The sequence below is a fragment of the Ictidomys tridecemlineatus genome, chromosome 2, assembly GCF_052094955.1.
Source record: "Ictidomys tridecemlineatus isolate mIctTri1 chromosome 2, mIctTri1.hap1, whole genome shotgun sequence".
Classification (NCBI taxonomy): domain Eukaryota; kingdom Metazoa; phylum Chordata; class Mammalia; order Rodentia; family Sciuridae; genus Ictidomys; species Ictidomys tridecemlineatus.
The window spans coordinates 138520723-138537174 of NC_135478.1; the positions used below are offsets into that span (position 1 = coordinate 138520723).

Below are 16452 nucleotides of genomic sequence, written 5' to 3' on the forward strand. Positions count from 1 at the left end.
CCAATAATGCCTGTGTAATGACTTCCTTTCTTCCCTGAGTTCTAGGAGCAAGTGGTGCACCCTCATCTGGGATTCAGTTTTGGTATTACTGTTGTTCTGTCTTCCCAAGATGAGTACCAATATGTGCTCTCTTTTAAAATAACCCTTCTGGAAGTTTTGGATAGTCTACATCTCTAAAATGTGATGTTTAAACATTTTAAATGAGTCAACTGGAAGTGGCATTACCATTGCAACTTTGTATGTGAAGCCAAGTTCATAATAAAGCTGCTACCATGTGAAAAATAAATAAATAAAACGTAATAAGGTGATGAACAAATTTTTGCAACAGGGTTAAAAAATATGAACTTGTCAGTAAGCACAGCATTCTATCCCATCGATTCAAGGACTCGAGGTTGACCCACAGGTCCAGAAGTGAATTGGAAGGAGCTGAGTAATACAACAGGACTGATCATGTGGCTATTCACTGGACACGTGGAGAGGCTGGAGTGGGAAGGATGGGGCATGGACTGGGGAAGCAGCTCCAGTTTCAGGGGGTCCAAAGGACTCTAGGAGCAAAGAAGCCCATGAAGAGTCTGACAGATTTATTGTTAGTGTTGCTGTATTTTATATGAAAGAAAAATTTGCTCTATTTTTATCTTTTGAAGAACATTATTGAAGACTTACTTTTAAGAGTCATGGCTAAGTGAAGTTAGCCAATTCCTGAAAAACAAATGCCAAATGTCTTCTCTGATGTAAGGGGGTGACCCAAAATGGGGTAGGGAGGAAGAGCATGAAAAGAAGATTACCACTAAATAGGGAAGAGAGGTGGGAGGGAAAGGGAGGGAGAAGGGGAATTGCATGGAAGATGGAAGGAGACCCTCATCGTTATACAAAATACATGTATGATAATGTGAGGGGGAAAAAAACAAAAATGTGTCACATTAGTTGGGTAGAGAGAAGTGATGGGAGGGGAGAGGAAGGGGGGGAGGGAAGGACAGCAGAATAAAATAGACATTATTATTGCTGTGTATATATATATATATATATATATATATATATATGACTGTATGACCAATATGATTCTGCAACCTGTACACTCAGAAAAATAAGAAATTATACCCCATCTGATTCAAATGTATGATATGTCAAGATCATTGTACTGTCAAGTGTAACTAATTAAAACACATAATAAAAAAAGAGTCATGAAATAGGAATCACATACATCTTCCTTTAAAAAAAGTCATAAGAATAGCCTAATTTTCCATCATTTGGGGAAACATTTTTAGGTGCTATTGCAAGGGATTCTTGTGTTTCTCTAAGGCACCATTCTTCCTTATTTTACTTTATTTTTTACCATTTTAATCATATACATATATGCATGTGTGTACATTATGTATGAAATAAAATATGCCATTGCAACCACTTATATGTGTAAATAAGTGGTGTTAATTACATTCACATTTTTTGTAACTATTACGATAATCTATTTCCAAAATTTTTCATCACCCTAAAAAGAAACTTTGCTTCTCATCAAGAATTTTTTTTTTCCTTTGCTCCAGGAAGTAACCTACAATCTTACTTTCTATCTCTCTGGTTGCCTTTTCTAAGTAACTCACAAGGCTGAAATCATTCCGTTTCTGTCCTTTTGTGTATGGCTTATTTCATATAGCAAAATGTTTTCTTTTTTTGTAATCTGCATTTTTTACTTGTTCTTTTTAAATATACATAAAAGTAGAGTACATTTTGACATACTATACACACATGGAGTATAACTTATTCTAATTAGGTTATACATGATATGGAGTTTCACATGTCACTATTCATATATGAACATAGGAAAATTATGTCCAATTCATCCTATTGTCTTTTCTAATCCCATCCCCCTTCCCTTTATTCCCCTTTGTCTAATCTAGTGAACTTCTACTCCTCACCCACACATACTCCGTTGTGTGTTAACATCCACATATCAGAGAGAACATTTGGCCTTTTAGTTTTTTGGTATTGGCTTATTTCACTTATCATGATAGTCTCCAGCTCTTTCCATTTACTGGAAAATGCCATACTTTCATTATTCTTTATGGCTGAGTAATATTCCATTGTGTATATATACTACATTTTCTTTGTCCATTCATCTGTTGAAGGGCACCTAGGTTGGTTCCATAGCTTAGTTATTGTGAGTTGATCTACTATAAACATAGATGTATCTATATCAGTACAGTATGCTGATTGTAAGACCTTTGGGTATATGTCAGGGAGGGGGAGAAATAAATCAAATGGTGGTCCTAGTCCAAGTTTTCTGAGGAATGTCCATACAAGAAAAATGTTTTCAAGGTTCATCCACCTCATGTTATGCATCAACACTTCATTCTCTTTTGTGGCTGACTGTTTCCTTGTATGGATGTATCACATTTTGTTTACTCATTCACCTGTTCATGGACATGGTTGTTACTGCCTTTTTGCTATTGTGAATAATTTTTCTATGTCATATAAACACACATTTGAATTCTGTTTTCAGTAATCTTGTGTAGGCATCCACTAGTGGAACTGCTAGTTCAAATGATAATTTCAGGCTTAATTTTTTGAGGAACTGCCAACTATTTTCCACAGCAACTACCTGGTTTACACTTCTGCCAGCTGTGTTCCAAGGAACCCATTCATCCACATTCTCACTACAGTTGCTGTTTCTCTCTTTTTGTTTCATTCCATTCATATATTAATGTGCATGATATTTTAGATTTTCTAGACAAAAGGTCTTGTTATCTGCCAATTTTATTTTTCTGCCACTTTGTTTTTCTTTTCCAATTTATTGCATGTATTTTATTTTTGCCTAACTGTCCTCCTTAGAGTTTCCAATACTATGTAAAATAGAAGTAACAAAAGTGAAAATCCTTGTGTTCATGATCTTAAAGAAAAATATTTTAGCCTCTTAACCCTGAATGTAACATGAGCTGCATAATTTTCATACATGGCATTAATCATATATTGAGGAATTTCTTTCCAATTTTAGTTGATTGGTCATTCTCGTTTATTGGTTGCTAGATTTTTGTTGAGTGCCTTTTTCTGCATAGTTGAAGTGATATCTGTCTTCCTTCATTCTATTAATGTGGTGTATTTCATTAGATAACTATCAAGTGTTAAACCATCTTTGCATTACAGGGATAAATATCACTTGTTCCTGGTGTTTTTGTGTTTGTCTTTGGACCTTAAGGGAGTCTTTGTAGCAACATAAACAGGGATCATTCTTCAAATCTCTGCCTTTAAGGTGGAGAATGCATTGCTCTTATCTTTGAAGTAATTCCTGATTAAAGTGATTTATTTCTGTTTTCTGTGGGTCCTACATGGTTTTTCTTCCTCCATTCCTCTCTTAATGCCTCAATTTGGGGTTTAGTTGATTTATTTTTGTCATACAACATTTTATTTCTCTTTTCTGTAAATTTTTAAAGTTATTTTCTTCATGGTCACCTTGGGAATTACCACTCATATTCCTAAGTTTATATTAATCTAGTTTGAATAATACCAACTTAATTTCAAAATTTCACCCCCCCGCCCCCCACTTTATCAGGGTTTGCTCTTGCTGAAGTGTAAAGACTGAGTTTGTCTTAGCCAGCTTAGAAAAGCACCACCATCAAATACCTCTCTGAGTCTCTGTGACTGTCCCTCTGCTGGCCCACTTCTTTAATGATTAGGCCATTGACAATTCTAAATCCATCTTCACTTCCTGCTTGTACTGAGTCTGTCCATGGACCAGCAGTGAAAACTTAGGGTCTTTTTCAGAGCACACATCTAGTTTTGGGTATGAGCATAGCCTTCCAAATTCTTCAGTGTGCCCTAGTATTCCTGAATGCCCTATTCCCAAGAATACTCTCTCCCCAGCTTTTTTTCCCTGAAGGTAGGTGATCAATTAATGCCTCAGTCATCTTTGACCCCAGGTAGTGGTGGGGTTTTCAGTCTCTACAGTGTTTTCGAGCATTGTCCACTTGCTTTTCCACCTGAGTGATTTTCCAGTGAACCGATTTCTGATTGAAGTCAAGAGGAGTGCCTTGTTCAGACAGTTTCTGGAAAGGGTACAGTAATGCCACAATTGTTGGTGAGTGAGGAGATCTGCTCTTTGGAACCAGAGAGTAGGGGTTTCCCTGGTAATTCAGGCCTCCATCTTTAGGACTGTCAGCTGGTGACACGGTGAGACAGGTCAAGTACAAAGGCCACAGAGGATTCATGTTATTTTAAGTTGCCGTTACATTGACGACCCACTCTCTTGGTTTCTGAAGATCTTTAGTGTCTGGAGTCCTGAAAAAAAAAAGTTGTTTCTAAAAGCCTCTTATTTCTTCAGTGTTCCTAGAAGGAGGGAAGCTTGGAGCTGCCTTTCTACCATTTTGGTGTCAACCACTCCAACAGATCAATTCAGATATCCTCTACCAAACATGACCAAATCACAACTCAAGGTAGTCCCTTCTAATCTGACCCTCTCTTCTGAATCCTTTCTCTGGGATTGATTAGATTATTTTCTCAGTTACTTAAATTGGGAAGCTTCATCCTTTTTTTCCCCTCAGTTCTTTAATGAGGTCATAGTCAATCATCAAGTCCTCTCTACAGTGCAAGTTTCTAAGAATTATCTGATCAGCCCACCTATCCGGAACTCTCATTTCTATATTGATTCAATCTTCTGTAATCTTTCCCATTGACATTGCCATGCCTCTTGCCTGCTTAGTGTGATCTCATTCTCCTTTCTGTATCTTATATGCATCTGAACCAAGCACTCATGCTTATCCCTAGAAGCCCTAGAACACACACTTATTTTCTATCTCTTGCTCTTGAATGTCCTAGCTTGTTTAGCAAAAGGACTGTGTATATTCAGTCCTGCAACTGTATCCTGAAGACAGCAACACTGAACACTGACCAAAATCCTAACCCTCTGAGTGATATGACAGAGTAGAGGACGCATATTAAGACAAACCAGCATCAAGATACACACACACACACACACACACACACACACACACACACAAGCATAAAAAAAAAATAAAGATGTTAGCCGAAAGACACTGCTAACAGAAGCTATAAACATATGTAGCTCTACCGAAAGCTTCCACAGCTGCCAATCATTTGTCACTTGTCATCCCATCAAGTTTGCATTTCCATGGAGGAAACAAGTTTTATTCAACTGATTTTGCATATTAACTGAACCCACAGTTCAAGCCAGATATAGGACACATATCAATTGAATGTTCACTCATGGTGTGATCATGCCTTGGTCTTTATTAGAGTGATAGTTATGGAAGAAGCTATACCTTGTTATGTTATATATATTTTATATAAAAATACTTTGATTCAGTATTCTAATGTCTGGATAAATCATAGCCTAAATTACAATACTAAGGAAGCAATAGGCTCTTCTCTCCCAAGGAATCTTTTTGAGTATGAAAGGGTTTCTCCATTTCATAGTTGTTACAGTTTAGAGATAAGATATCTTCCAAAAGCTCATATGTGAGAAAATGCATGAAATTTTAGAGCAAAATGATTGGGTTATGAGATTTTTAGCTTAATCATTGCATTAATCCCCTGAGAGGGATTAATTGGGTGGTAACTGTAAGGTGTGGCTGGAGGAGGTGGGTCATTGGGAATGTGCCTTTGGGGTTTGTATCTGCTTCTTGGTGGGATATCCTGAGCTGTTTCCCTCTACCACACCCCTCTGTCAGGATGTCCTTCCTCACCTTGGGCCCAGAGCAATGGAGCTCGCCTTCTAAGGATTGGGGTCTTTTGTTCACAGCAATGAAAAAGCTGACTCAAACAATAGTGCTTCTTGTTTTGCTTTGAATGCACCTCAGTTTGGCCCATGCAGGGGAGGATAGCACAACACTCAGGAAAAGGCTGCCAGCCACATGAGTCTGCAGCCAGAGCCATTATGGTGGAAACTTATGAACTTGGCCTCTAAAAAAAATAAGAAGCTTTGATGAAAGAAGTCATCCATCTCACACTCCATCTCCCATGTGGCCTACGCTGCTTAGTAAAGAAGGGGACTTAATGCACATACCTATTAGGTAGCTACCTCCATCCAACAAGTACTTATGATTTTTACTCTTCTGTTACATCACCATATGTCACCCACAGTTAGTAGGTTCTGCATTTCAAAATACTTAAGAGAACAGAGCTCCGGCTGCTGAATGAGACTCAGGATAGTCAAAGTAAAGGAAAGTGAAGTACAGGGACTTCATGAGACTCCCAAGGCTTGCAAACTCAGGGGTGCCTCATCCCACTGTCTCCATCTTGTCCCTTGACTGTAGATGCCCCAGCCTGACTACATGCAACTGAACTTCCCAAATCACTGGCATTATGAAGCTTGGGATTGTGAGGCTGCTGTGAAACAGCCTAGTATGTCTGGTAGTAAATATACTTTGTTTCAGAAATATGAGAATGGTTCTGATCTTCCCAGGACAGTCTTGTCTTAGACTTAGTCCCAGCAGCAGAGGGAAGAATACCAAAATTAAAGTGGTATATACTTCAGAGTACTTACTTTAATTGTTCTCTGGATTCTCATCGTCTCCAAACACTCTACTAATGGCCTCTGATGCCTCGAGGGTATTTGATGCTCCGTGGACAGCATTTTTCAAAATATTTATTCCAAATCTGGCTCGGATGGATTCTGGGGACAGTAGTCTTGCTTCCTCTGGGTCAACTGTACCTATCAATCTTCTCCATTCTGCAATAGCATTCCACCTTGTCAGAACCATGATCAAAGATGGGCCCCTGCAAATAACAACACTTTAGGAAGATATGGGCTGCTTGCAACAGAGCAGATGACATACATGGCTAAAGTCGGAATGTCACAGGCCCAGCACAGCTGGGCCTCTATCCTGTCAGCAGAGGCTGCGTCAGTCTGCACTGTATCTTGACTTTTCTTCTTCTTCTTTTTTTTTTTTTTTGCATCCTGTTTCTTTCTAGCCCCACCTACATGGTGCCCTTAATAAACAACCTGAACTCTGCTGCTTCCAGGAAATAGAACCTGCAACAGAATTCAAAGTTAGTTTTGTTTTCTAAACTGTGATGGTATAGGTACTCAGACTCTAGGTTTCTGTTTATTATTTGTATCTAATGACAACTTACATATTGGCCAACCTTTTGTTGGAACTCTGTAAATTTTGTCTTTCTATAGCAACAAAATGACAGTCACTGACAAATGTTCAGGGACTGCAAAGGGGAGATAATGCATTTAAAACTGAGAGAGCATTCTGAACTGTAAAGCCTAATAAGTATGTGCATATGTGTGCATGTGTGTAGGTGTTTCTCCAATTTTTTTTTAACTCAAGGTGAATGGACATGGTTTTTCAGATAATTATGAGCTCTGTGTAAAAGGGACTTCTGTGGAACATCATTCTGGAGTAGAGATTCCCCGGGGCCTATCCAAACTCTAGTTTTGTGATTGTGAACAAACCCAGCCCTGGGCCTCTGTTCTCTCATAATCAAAGTAGAAATTCTAGTAAAATTATGACATAGAGTTGTCATAGAATCTAATGAGATATTAAGTATAAGTAGGTTAGAAGTAGGCCTGGAATTAAGTAAACACTCAAAAAATGTTAACCTTTAATTCTTATGGAATGCCTAACGAAGCTGTGTGTTGCCAGAAACAGATCCACCACGTGGAAGAAGGATATTACAAAGCAACATATTTAGTCTTATAATATTTACATATATATAACATTATTAACTATATATACATAATATTATATATAATATTACATATAATTATATATATACTACATATCATAAACTTACTCAGCTAATACTGCCAACACATCTTTATAAAACTCTTTTTTTTCTATTCGGAAATAAACTTTTTTTGCCTCTTCTGGAGTTAGGACTATTTCCTTCAACTGAGTCAGGTCAAATCCTGAATCCTTGATGATCTTTAGGATGATCTCTGGGGGAAGCAAATATTTGGTTATATTGCAGATTGTTCCACTATTGCTCCATAGATCAAAATAATAGAGGAAAATAATAGTTTCACTTGCATATTGTGGTTTAAGAAGTCAAATCTGAGCCAAACTAAATTAGACTTTAAAGTCAACAAATTGTTACTCAGGAGAGTGTTAAGACATGAATGTATATGTTTAGTCCAGAAACCATCTGGGGCCCTAGAGGACTAACAAAAAGGAGAAGGAGGCATTAGAGCAGATTATGCTAAGTGAAGCTAGCCAAGCCCTAAAAAACAAATGTCAAATGTCTTCTTTGATATAAAGAGAGCCACTAAGAACAGAACAGGAAGGAAGAGCATGAGGAAAAGACTAACAGTAAACTAAGACGAATGGGGGGAGAGAAAGGGAGAGAGAAGGGAAAGCATATGGAAATGGTAGGAGACCTTCAGTGATACACAAAATTATAAGAGGTTATGAGGGGCAAGGGGGAGGGGGAAAAAGGGAGAGAATTGAACAACAGCAGAGGAGGTAGAGAGGGAAGATGGGAGGGGAGGGAAGGGGAGGGGGGATAGTAGGGGATAGGAAAGGTAGCAGAATACAACAGTCACTAATATGCCATTATGTAAAAATGTGAGTATGTAACAGAAGTGAGTCTGCAATTTATATTTGGGGAGTTCAAAACCCAATTGAGTCAAATGTATGAAAGATGATATATCATGAGCTCTGTAATGTTTTGAATAATCAATAAAAAAATGAAAATTAAAAAAAAAAGGAGAAGGAGGAACCCTGCCAGACTGCTAAGAATAAAGATGTGTTTTCATCTCCGTGGTATAAATGCCCATGAACTTCTTCCTGGAATTGTGTTGGAGTGATGTCTCCTGAAAAGTTAGGTGGTCAGTGTAGGAAGTAAAGTGAATCTTATTAAAATTTCACAATGGCCTTAATATTGAGGACTGCATTCTGGAGACAAAGGACAGAAAGGCACAGTTAAAGTATTCTAAGCAGGACTAAGTCCTGATTTATTCTCCAGGAAGTCAATTTTCTTTGCAGTATGGAGGATGAATTAGGGTGGCAGAGGTGGATGTGGCCTTGTGTGTTCAAGGCATCTGTTCTCTGAAAAAAAAGCAGCATATTGGAAAATAAAAGTTGATTTCTATACTTGGTAATAAGCAGAAAGGAAGAAAGTGGCTGAGGTAAAATGATCCTAGATAAATAGGGAATATTGAAAGAGACATAGATCCACCTTCTGCCAAGGCCTACCTGATACAAAAACTACTCATTATACAAATCTGAGAGAACATTCTGAACTGAGAAGCTGAGAAAGATAAACCCAAAGTCTCTTTAACTCTTAGTGAACCACATAAAGGAGATTGTGCAGGCAGGTCCAACATGCAATAATAAATGCTACCATGCACCCTTAATCTTACCTAAACTCCCCAAAGAGATCAAATTAAAATCACTTTTGTGATTAACAATATTTTTCTTCCCCCAGCAAAGAAAGGAAGAAGGAAGGAAGGTAGGTAGGTAGCAGGCAGCAGCAAACGGTCAACAAAACAGAAGACATCATAACACAACACTCTAACGTGGATCAAGAAGTTTGCACGTGAAAACACCATGAATCAAAACTTTGAAACTGTTAATCAAAAAGTAGATGTAAAATAAAAGCTAACTGCATTCGAGAAAGAAATCAAAAGAAAAGATAAAACCATTATGGAAATAGAGACCAAATTAAATGAGGTCTAGAGGATACGTGACACAGAGAACGGGAATAAAATTAGCTAAAAGAGAGAAAATCGAATGAAGAATGAAAAGATGATAAAAGGGAAAGTAATGGATATAGAGGTTAGAGGTTAGGTAAAAATAAGCTTATATACTTGTGTGTGTGTGTGTGTGTGTGTGTGTGTGTGTGTGTACATATGTGCATGCATGTGTATGTACAAAATTAAATATTATGTATTTATTTTTAACATTTTATCTTGTCATACCAAAAGAAAAGAAAATGCAAGTTATGATAGGGAATCTCCTGTTATTTCCAGTGAAATCCTTAAGGAAAAAAAAATTAGAACAAAGAAAGAAAGTTGACATTTGAAACTGTAAGTCATGGTAGATTTAGGACAGCAGTTTAGAGGAAGGCTGAATTCCTAGTTGCTCCATTGATAACAATTCAACCATCAGAAGTACTACTCCTCAGTGAGGTGGGTAAAGATGGATTTTATTAAAATCTGTATTAGACAGTCAGAATGTCATAGAGACTCAGACTCAGACTCAGACTCTTTCTTTTCTTCTCCTTCTAACAACCAAATTCTATCATTATCTCTTTCTCTCTTGCTTTACCTTGTTCTTCCTATTTTTTTCCTCTTCCTTCCTTATAACTATCACCTGCTATATCTCCTCTGAATTCTCTGTTCACTTTTTTGAAAATCTAATCTCTTTTCTACCTTCCTACCACATTTTCTCTTCTTCTAATCAGCTGTATTTTATCATCTTTTAGAATTGGCTTACATAACTCCTGCCTCTACTATTAATATTAATGAAATTATTACTGTGGTGGATGACCTACTTGAAACCTGCTGGTTGCTTTAAAGCCAGATCTAGTTTTTTTTTGTTGTTGTTGTTGTTGTTGTTTTTACTATTGAAAAATAGTTAATCACATCATTCCTGTTTTTTTTTTCTTTCTTTTTTTGTGTGTGGTAATTAGTATTGTAGATGTCATGGTAGAATCTGGATATTTATTTTAATGCTATATGGTGTTTGCACCATATATTTTTTCTTGCCCTTTTCTAGGAAACCTGCAGGGAAACTACAAATTCACCAGGTAGAGACTCTGCTGTTGAACTAAAACAATTTTCATACACAAATTAACGATACTCAATCCTCAGCGATGTGTTAATACAAATAGAAGAGATAAAAACATAAACAAATGACCAGGCCCCCAAGTGGAGGCAGACAGGGGTGGGCCCCCAGGTCCCACTATGGACATCTACTGCTACAGCACAAACAGAGAATTAATGCAAAGGCTGTGGATATCAAGGGTTCGAAACCTAGATCACTCTAGGACTTTGGCAAGGGCAGATTGTGCCCTCAAAAGGCCTACACATAAGAGCAGAAGACAAATACCTCACAACAGATGCGTAAAACCCCACTTAGGAACACAAGAAATATGGAAAAGCAAGCTAACACAACATCCAGTAAAGCTCATATTTCACTTACAGTAACTGACCCCAAATATATTGATTGAAGTATATGAAACATCAAATAAGGAATTCAAAAGAATCATTACAAAGATGATCAATGAATTCCAAGAGAATACTGAAAAACAACTTAATGAATTAAGGAAGTCAATACAGAACACAGAGGAGAAATTCCTATCAGGAAATAGAAATATCGAAAAAGGACAGAAATCCTGGAAATGAAACACACTAAAAATAAAAAGTTCGGCTGAAAATCTCTCTAATCGAGTAGACCATGCTGAAGGCAGAATCTCAGAGCTGTAAGAAAAAGTAATCAGCCTTGAATATTCAGACACTATTAAAGAAAACGAGTAATCATGATCAGAATTTACAGGAACTTTGAGTCAACATTGAGAGACCAAATTTAAGAGCCACTGGACATGAGAAGTGTTCTGAGATTCAAGCTAAGGGAACTGATAACCTCTTCAGGTAAATAATGACAGAGAATTCTCCAAAAACTTGAGAATAAGATGGAAATCCAGATACAGGAGGCATTCAGAATCCCAAATAGGCAAGATCACTAAAGAACCTCTCCACAACATATTGTAATTAAAATGCCTAACATACAAAACAAGGATAGAATTTTAAAATCCCCAAGACAAAAATGTCAGGTTACATTTAGAGGCAAGCCTATCAGTATCACTTCCAGTTTCTCTGCACAAACTCTAAAAGCCAGAAGGGCTTGAAATGATGTGCTCCAAATCCTGAAAGAAAATAACTGTCAACCAAGACTGCCACATCCAGCAAAGCTATCCTTCAAGATCAAAATGGAAATAAAAACCTACCCAGATAAGCAGAAACTAGAATTTATGACACCTAAACTTGCACTACCAAACTTATATAACAAAATGCTTCACACAGAAGAAATCAAAACAAACCCCGGAGTATAAAAATGAACAAATCATATTTGAGGAGTAGCAAAGCAAATGAGAAATAAGACCAAATTAAACATTACAAATAAATCCAAATTGCAGTAATTAATGAATAGCTCTGTAATAACATTGAACATAAATAGTCTCAACTCTCCAATTGAAAGACACAGGCTGTCAGAATGGATTAAAGAAACAAGACCCAACTGTATGTTATTTGCAAGAGGTACACCTTAGGGGCACATACAATCACAGGCTAAAAGTAAAAAGGTGGAAATGGATATACAAGGCGATTAGAACCTTAAAAAAAAAAAAAGAACAAAACAAAACAAACAAAAAACCAGAAGTAGCAACTCTCAAATTTGACAAAGCAGACTACAAACCAAAATTAAATTAATCAGAAGAGATAAAGAAAGTCACTTCAGACAGGTAAATGTAGAAATCAAAAAATATGTAGCTAATTACACAGCAGACATTACTCAAACTGAAGCCTCACGGAGACTCCAGTACAATAATACTGGTGATTTCAACATACCTCTCTCACGTTAAATAGATCATCCAGATTTAAACCTCAGTAAAGACTCTTTGGACATGATAAATATTACAACTCAAATGGACTTAACAAATATCTATAGAATGTTTCATCCAACAACAAATGAATACATTTTTTTCTCAGAAACTCATGAAACCTTCTCCAAAATAGACCATATTTCAAGTCTCAAAGAACTCTTAGCAAATACAAGAAAAACTGATATAATTCCTTGTATATTATCAGATCATAATGGAATAAAATTAGAAATCAAACAATACCTGCAGAAACTATGTAAACACATGGAGATTGAACACTTTGAAATGATGAATAGAAATCAAGGGAGAAATTTAAAAATCTTAGACTCTAATAAGAATAATGATACAATATATCAGAATCATTGAAACACTATAAAGGCAGTTCTAAGAGGAATGTTTATACCTATGAGTTCCTACATAAAAAATCAGAAAGATTCCATATAAACAACCTAATGATACATCTCAAGACCCTCAAAAGGAAAGAACAAACCAATTCCAGAAGCTGTAAAAGGAAGGAAATAATTAAGATCTGAGCTGAAATCAATGAAATTGAGAATAAAAAAAACAGTATGAAGGATCAAAATGAAACAGAGTTGACTCTTTGAAAATATAAACAAGATTGTTAAGCCCTTAACCAAACTAGCCAACAGAAAAAGAAAGTCCAAAGTAATAAAGTTAGAGATGAAAATGGAGAAATCACCACAGACATCACAGAAATCAAGAGAAGTATTAGGGACAACTTTGAAAAATTATACTTTAAAAATTGGAAAACCTAGAGGAAATGGATACATTCTATCAAATCTTTAAAGAAGAATGAATGCCAATGCACCTCAAATTATTCCATAAAATTGAAAGGGATGAAACACTTCCAAATTCATTCTATGAAGCCAATATCACACTCTTACCAAAACCAGATAAGAACACATTAAGGAAAGAAAACTACAGAAGAATATTCCTTATTAACTTATATGCAAAAAAATAGATAATAAAATATTAGCAAGTTATGTTCAACAAAATGTTAAGAAGATTGTGTGCTTGACCATGTTGGTTTTATTCCTGAGATGCAAGGATGGTTTAACATATACAAATCAAGATATGTAATTCATCACATAAATAGAACTAAGGACAAAAAGCAATTAGTTATTTTGGTAGATGCAAAAAAAAAACGGTCTTTGACCAAATTCAGCACCTATTCATGATAAAATGCTGAAGAAATGATGGACATATATGGACATAAAGGACATATATGAAAAACCTAAAGCCAGCCTCATAGCAAATGGGGAAAAACTCAAAGTATTTCCTTTAAAATCTGGGACAAGACAAGGATGTACATTTTTTTTTTTGAGAGAGAGAGAGAGAGAGAGAGAGAGAGAGAGAGAGAGAATTTTTTTAATATTTATTTTTTAGTTTTCGGCAGACACAACATCTTTGTATGTGGTACTGAGGATAGAACCCGGGCCGCATGCTTGCCAGGCGAGCGCGCTACTGCTTGAGCCACATCCCCAGCCCAAGGATGTCCATTTTAAATACTTCCATTTAATATTACACTAGAAATTCTATCCAAAAGAAAAGGCAATAAAAAGGATAAAAATAGGAAAGGAAGAAGTCAAATTATCATGATTACAGGTGATATAATCCTATACCTTGATGATAAAAAAAGACTCCTTCAAAAGACTACAGCTAATAAACCATTTGGCAAAGTAGCAGTTTATAAAATCAGCATACAAAAATAAGTAGCATTCCTATATACCAAGAACAAATCTTTTGAGAAAGAAATCAGATAAATAATACTATTCCATTCACAAAAGCCTCAAAAAAAATTACACAGGAAGAAATACAACCAAGAAGCTGAAAGATCTCTACAATAAAAAAAAAAAACTATAGAAAATTGAAGAAAAAAATTTAAAAAGACCTCAGAAGATGGAAAGACCTCCCATGTTCATTGATAGGCAGAATTAAATTATTAAAATGTCCATAAAACAAAAAGCAATATACAGGTTCAAATACAATTCCCATCAAAATACCAATGAAATTATTCACAGAACTAGAAAATATAGTCCTAAAATTCATTTGGAAGAATAAAAGATTCAGAATAGCCAAGCAATTCTAGACCCAAAAGACAATGCTGGAAGCATCACAATACCTGTCTTCACACCATACTACAAAGCTATGGTATCAAAAAGTTCATGGTACTGGTATAAAAACAGACATAGAGACAAACTCACACATCTACACTCATCTGATCCTTGAAAAAGGTGCCCCAAACATATATTGGAGAAATGACAAATGGTACTGAGAAAACTGGTTATCCATATGTAGAATAATGAAACTAGACCCTTATTTCTCATCCTGTGCAAAAATAAACTCGAAATGAAGCAAAGACCTAGGTTTTAGACATAAACTTTGCAACTCCTAGAAGAAAATATAAGGTCAACACTCCAGCATAATGGCACAGGCAATGATTTCTCAACAGGACACCCAAAGCTCAGGAAATAATGCTTAGAGTTAAAAATGGGATGGCATCAAATTTAAAAGCTTCTGCACAGCAAAAGAAACTATTAGAAATGTAAAGAGAGAACCTACAGAATGGGAGAAAATCTTTGCTAGCTACTCTTCTGACAGAGGCTTAATATGTAGAATACATAAAGAACTCAAAAAATGTTACATCAAGTATGTCAATTAAAAAAATGGACCAAAAAGATTAAACATTCAAAAGAAGAAATACAAATGGCCAATAAATATATTTTAAAAATGCTCAATATCAGCAGTCACCATTATGAATCAGAACTAGAGGAGAAATAGAAACATACTAAAAATAGGTAACTAGGGGCTGGGGTAGTGGCTCAGTGGTAGAGCATACACCTAGCAAGTGCAAGGCCCTGGGTTCTATCCTCAGCATCACATAAAATAAATAAATAAATAATTAAATAAAATAAAGGTATTGTGTCCAACTACAACTAAAAAATAAATATTAAAAAAGTAAGTAATTAATGTATTTCCAACAGATCTAGACAGATAAAGGAGGGGAAAAATAAAGTAAGGGTATCAAACATGAATCAAACAGCCAGTAAAGTAGAGATTATATTCAAACTTTGCACCATGAAAACAGAGAACATCCCCTCTCACACATACAGAAGATTCACAAGCATTTACCAGATGGCAATTAAATGAAACCACAAAAATTTCAGTAAAGAAATAAGGGGAAAAATTCTCTAATCACAACACACTGAAGTAAGACACTAATAAAAGATAGAATTTCTCTTTCATTAGAATAATTTGGTTAAAAACATCTATTTTCAAAAAGTAAACTGATTTATTGAATGACTTGAAGATCCAAAGGAAAACTCAAGCCAAAATTGAAAAATTTCTAAAATCTAATAATAATGAAAATACTGTGCCATCAGAAACTGTGGCTTTAATTCAGTAAAAGTAACAGGAAAATGTATAACCTTAAAAACTTATATTGGGCTGGCGATGTGGCTCAAGCAGTAGCGTGCTCGCCTGGTATGCACGGGGCACTGGGTTCGATCCTCAGCACCACATAAAAATAAAATAAAGATGTTGTGTCCACCAAAAACTAAAAAATAAACATTAAAAAATTATCTCTCTCTTAAAAAATTATTTAAAAAATCAACAAAAATAAAGGGATAAAAGTGAATGAATTATATATTTAACTTAAAAAACAAAAACATAAAATTTTAAATAATACTAAGAAATAAAAGAAAGGAAATAATGAAGATAAGATAAAAAGAGAACTCATAAATAAATCAAATTCTTGTTTGAAAGACAACAAAGTAAGAAATGGCAAGGTAAACAGTCTTTTAAACAGAGGAAATAGGAGAAGAAGAAATTACTCAGCAAACTTGATAAGGATGGAATAGATAATTTCCTAGGAAA

The 16452-nt window shown here is 35.7% G+C and overlaps 1 protein-coding gene across 1 annotated transcript in view; it reads right to left on the minus strand.

Moving 5' to 3' along the window:
• Positions 1–6491: 6491 nt before the first annotated feature.
• The window catches only part of Nme8 (NME/NM23 family member 8), a 64887-nt gene continuing 54926 nt past the window's right edge, over positions 6492–16452 (minus strand). The window contains exons 14-15 of the mRNA XM_078027775.1: positions 7750–7894; positions 6492–6723 (exon numbers count right to left, since the gene is read on the minus strand). Of these exons, the coding sequence (XP_077883901.1) occupies positions 6492–6723; positions 7750–7894 (377 nt within the window). The remainder of the gene's footprint in view (positions 6724–7749; positions 7895–16452) is intronic.